We start from the raw sequence: 3,584 nt of genomic DNA on the forward strand, positions 1-3,584 counted from the left end.
GGGAGTCTGGGGCAGCCAGGCGTGTGTTTATTATAATCTCTGTTTTCCCATGGCCTGGAGGAACAAGTCGCTGAGCCCACCTCCTCCCCCCTCCAGCGTGGGGGTGGGCAGTGTCCAGGCACAAGCTAACAAAATAATTGTTCATTCACCAGCACCCCTGGTGCCCTGGTCTCCATAGAGAGCCCAGTGCCCTCCCCCGTCCCGCCCACTCACCTGTGGAGGCCTCATATACCCCCCCACACACACACCTCCCCAGCTCACAGGATCAGTTCAGGGAGAGGAGGTGACGGCAGGGAGAGTGAGCCCTGGTGTTAAACAAGAGCCTTGCCCTCTCCGGGCTGGAAGTGCTTTGGAGAGAGACACCGGCACCGCTGGACCTGCCTCCCCAACCATTCTCATCAGGATCCCTCCCCCGGACGTGTCTCCCCGGACGCTTCCATCAGAATCTGTCCCCTGGATGCTTCTCCCTGGCTGGTTCCTTTAGGCTCCGTCTCTCACATGCGAGATCTGTCTCCATTGTGGTTCCATCGGGATCCGCCTCTCAGACACGTCTCTCTGGTTCCGCCAGGATCCCTCTCCCAGACACATCTTCCTGGCTGGTTCCTTTAGGGTCCGTCTCTCAGACGCATCCCTGGCTGGTCCCATCAGGATCCATCTCCCAGAGCCAGATCCTTCAGAGGGAACTATCTGGATCTCATATTCACACACCTCCCATAAGGATTTGTTTTCTGGACTCGTGGCCCCAGCTGATCCCACAAAGAACTGTCTTCTGGCCTTGTCCCTCCACTACGACCTTCCTTGCCTTGGTGTCTCCAGCCGATCCCCACACAGAATTATTTCTGGGCTTCTCGCTCTGCTCCAACGTACTCACGTCCCCACTGAGATCCCTGCTTCGCTCCCGTTGGCATCCTCCTCCTCCAGCAATGGCTTCTGCAGGGCTGGAGCTCTTGGCCATGGGGCTATGCATCTTTGGCTGGCTGGGCTCCATCATCTCCTGCGCCCTGCCCATGTGGAAGGTGACGGCCTTCATCGGCAACAACATTGTGGTGGCGCAGATCATCTGGGAGGGGCTGTGGATGAACTGCATCGTGCAGAGCACGGGCCAGATGCAGTGTAAGGTCTATGACTCTATGCTGGCGCTGCCCCAGGACCTGCAGGCCGCCCGCGCCCTCATGGTCATCTCGGTGCTGCTGGCCGTGCTGGCCTTGCTGGTGAGCGTGGTGGGCGCCAAGTGCACCAACTGCGTGGAGGACGAAGGGACCAAGGCGCGGATCATGATCGTCTCTGGCGCCATCTTCATGGTCGCCGGCATCCTCTGCCTCATCCCCGTGTGCTGGTCAGCCAACACCATCATCCGGGACTTCTACAACCCACTGGTGTCCGAAGCCTTGAAGCGGGAGCTGGGGGCGGCACTATATGTGGGGTGGGCAGCCGCTGCCCTGCTGGTTCTGGGGGGGGCTCTGCTTTGCTGCTCCTGCCCACCCCGCTCCGAGAGGTACCCACCCCGGGTTGGGTACATGGCAGCTGCCAGGTCTGGGGTAGGCAGCGGGGTGGACAAGAGGGACTATGTGTGAGGGGAGTGGAGGAGGGGATAGATGGATGGATGAGTATGTGGGTGAACAGATGAATGAGTGAAGAGTGAGGGAATGAATGAGGGAGTGAATGGATGAAGGTGTGAAGAGATGAACGAGGGAGTGAATGGATGAAGGTGTGAAGAGGTGGGTGAAGGAGTGAATGGATGAAGGTGTGAAGAGATGAATGAGGGAGTGAATGGATGAAGGTGTGAAGAGGTGGGTGAAGGAGTGAATGGATGAAGGTGTGAAGAGGTGAATGAGGGAGTGAATGGATGAATGAGGGAATCAGCTAATGGCTGAGGGAATGAATAAACTATGAAGGAGAGCGAGAATGCGTGAATGTGGGAGGAGATGAATGAATGAGGGAATGAAGAAACAAATGGACTAGTGGATGGATGAACAAATAGATCACGAGTGGAGGAAAAACCAGTGAACAGAAGCAAGGCTGAAGGAACGAGTGACTGAGGGAACGAAGAAAGGTGCAAACAAATGAACAAGCAGACAAATGAGTGAAAGGAGGAGCAAGGAAGAGAGCGAATGGACACGGGAACAAGCGAGTGAATGAGACAATGGACAAATGAAGAAGTGAGGGAAGGAAGGAACGAAATGAAATAAATAAAAGAGGGGGAGGGGCAGAGCAAAGAGTGGAGGAAAGGAGCGAAAGGCGCGGCAGCGAAGGGCTGAACAAAGGCCTAATGGAGAAAGGAGAGGTGGAGACACCCTGCCAGGGAAGGACGGAGAAGCAAATTAACAGCTCGGGGGGCTGAGGGGGCTTGGCCAGGGAGCCCTGACCCCGCAGAGTCCGGCTGGACCTCACCCCGGCTTTGTTTGCTTGACAGTTAATAATTGTCCCAGCGCCCTGGACTGAGACCTGCTGAGCCACCCCCTGAACATGGGGACTGCCTGAAACCCCCAGCCTAAGGGGCCCCTCTAACCAAATCCAGGGGCTCAAGATTTTGGGGATCTCACCGCCATTGGGAATAGATCCAGGGCTTTTGGGGTTATCACTGAGTGAGATTTGGGGGGTTCACAGGGAGTGGGGCTGGTGATCCCTGGCTGTGGTTCTTTTGGGAGGACACTGAACCCCCGTTTCCTGACCCATCCAGGGAGGGGGCTCGGCCCACATTCCTGGGGGCATTATGGAGATAAAAGAACCAGACTAGCACCCGCCACCCTCGCCTCCTGCTTCTCATTTTGGGGCCTGGCTGGGGAGAGCAAAGGTGGGGTGGGGTGGGGCGCAGCTGATGGGAGGAAATAGAATTGGGAGCTTGGTTTATGAGGGGGTAAATTGGGGCTAGTGGGGGTGCTGCTTGTGGGAGAAGGAGACTGCTACCAATCACCCCCCACCCCAGAGAGAGGGAAGAACTGAGGTGTGTGGCGGGGACAGGGTATGGCTTCAGGGGGTGGTGGATCCTGTACATGTCCCTCTTCTCCCCAATCTTTGTCCATCCCCGTTCCCAGGATGAGGTTGACGGGGTTCCCAGCCCATCTCCCCCCCCGCTGAACAACAGGGGAATGGAAAACACCCACCTATGTTCCCAGAATTCCCCTCACCGTCACCCAACGCCACCTGGCTGGCTCAGCGGGGCACGGGATGGGAAACAGGGCCTTTCCCCTCCAGGGGGGCGCTGGCCCTGACCCACCCTAGGGCAGGGGACTGGCTGGCTCGACATGGAGCCTTTCCCCTCCAGGGGGTGCTGGCCCTGCCCAGCCATGGGGCAGGGGACTGGCTGGCTCCAGGACACGGGGCCTTTCCCCTCCAGGGGGTGCTGGCCCTGCCCAGCCATGGGGCAGGGGACTGGCTGGCTCCAGGACACGGGGCCTTTCCCCTCCAGGGGGTGCTGGCCCTGATCCACCCTAGGGCAGGGGACTGGCTGGCTCCGGGACACGGGACCTTTCCCCTCCAGGGGTGCTGGCCCTGACCAGCCGTGGGGCTCCGGGACACGGGGCCTTTCCCCTCCAGGGGGCGCTGGCCCTGCCCAGCCCTGGGGCAGGGGACTGGCTGGCTCC

At 59.0% G+C, this 3,584-nt stretch overlaps 1 protein-coding gene across 1 annotated transcript; it reads left to right on the forward strand.

Annotated features, from left to right (window-relative positions):
* The first annotated feature begins 289 nt into the window (after positions 1-289).
* LOC116840203 (claudin-9-like) lies at positions 290-1,763 on the forward strand. Its single transcript, XM_032806657.2, has one exon. The coding sequence runs from the start codon at positions 924-926 to the stop codon at positions 1,572-1,574; it is 651 nt and encodes a 216-aa protein (XP_032662548.1). The 5' UTR covers positions 290-923; the 3' UTR covers positions 1,575-1,763.
* Positions 1,764-3,584: the final 1,821 nt, after the last annotated feature.

This window comes from Chelonoidis abingdonii, chromosome 4 (genome assembly GCF_003597395.2).
Source record: "Chelonoidis abingdonii isolate Lonesome George chromosome 4, CheloAbing_2.0, whole genome shotgun sequence".
Taxonomy (NCBI): domain Eukaryota; kingdom Metazoa; phylum Chordata; order Testudines; family Testudinidae; genus Chelonoidis; species Chelonoidis abingdonii.

What these genes read in the sequence shown, in the direction of transcription:
- LOC116840203 (XM_032806657.2), top strand. Translation starts at nt 924, where the DNA reads ATGGCTTCTGCAGGGCTGGAGCTCTTGGCCATGGGGCTATGCATCTTT.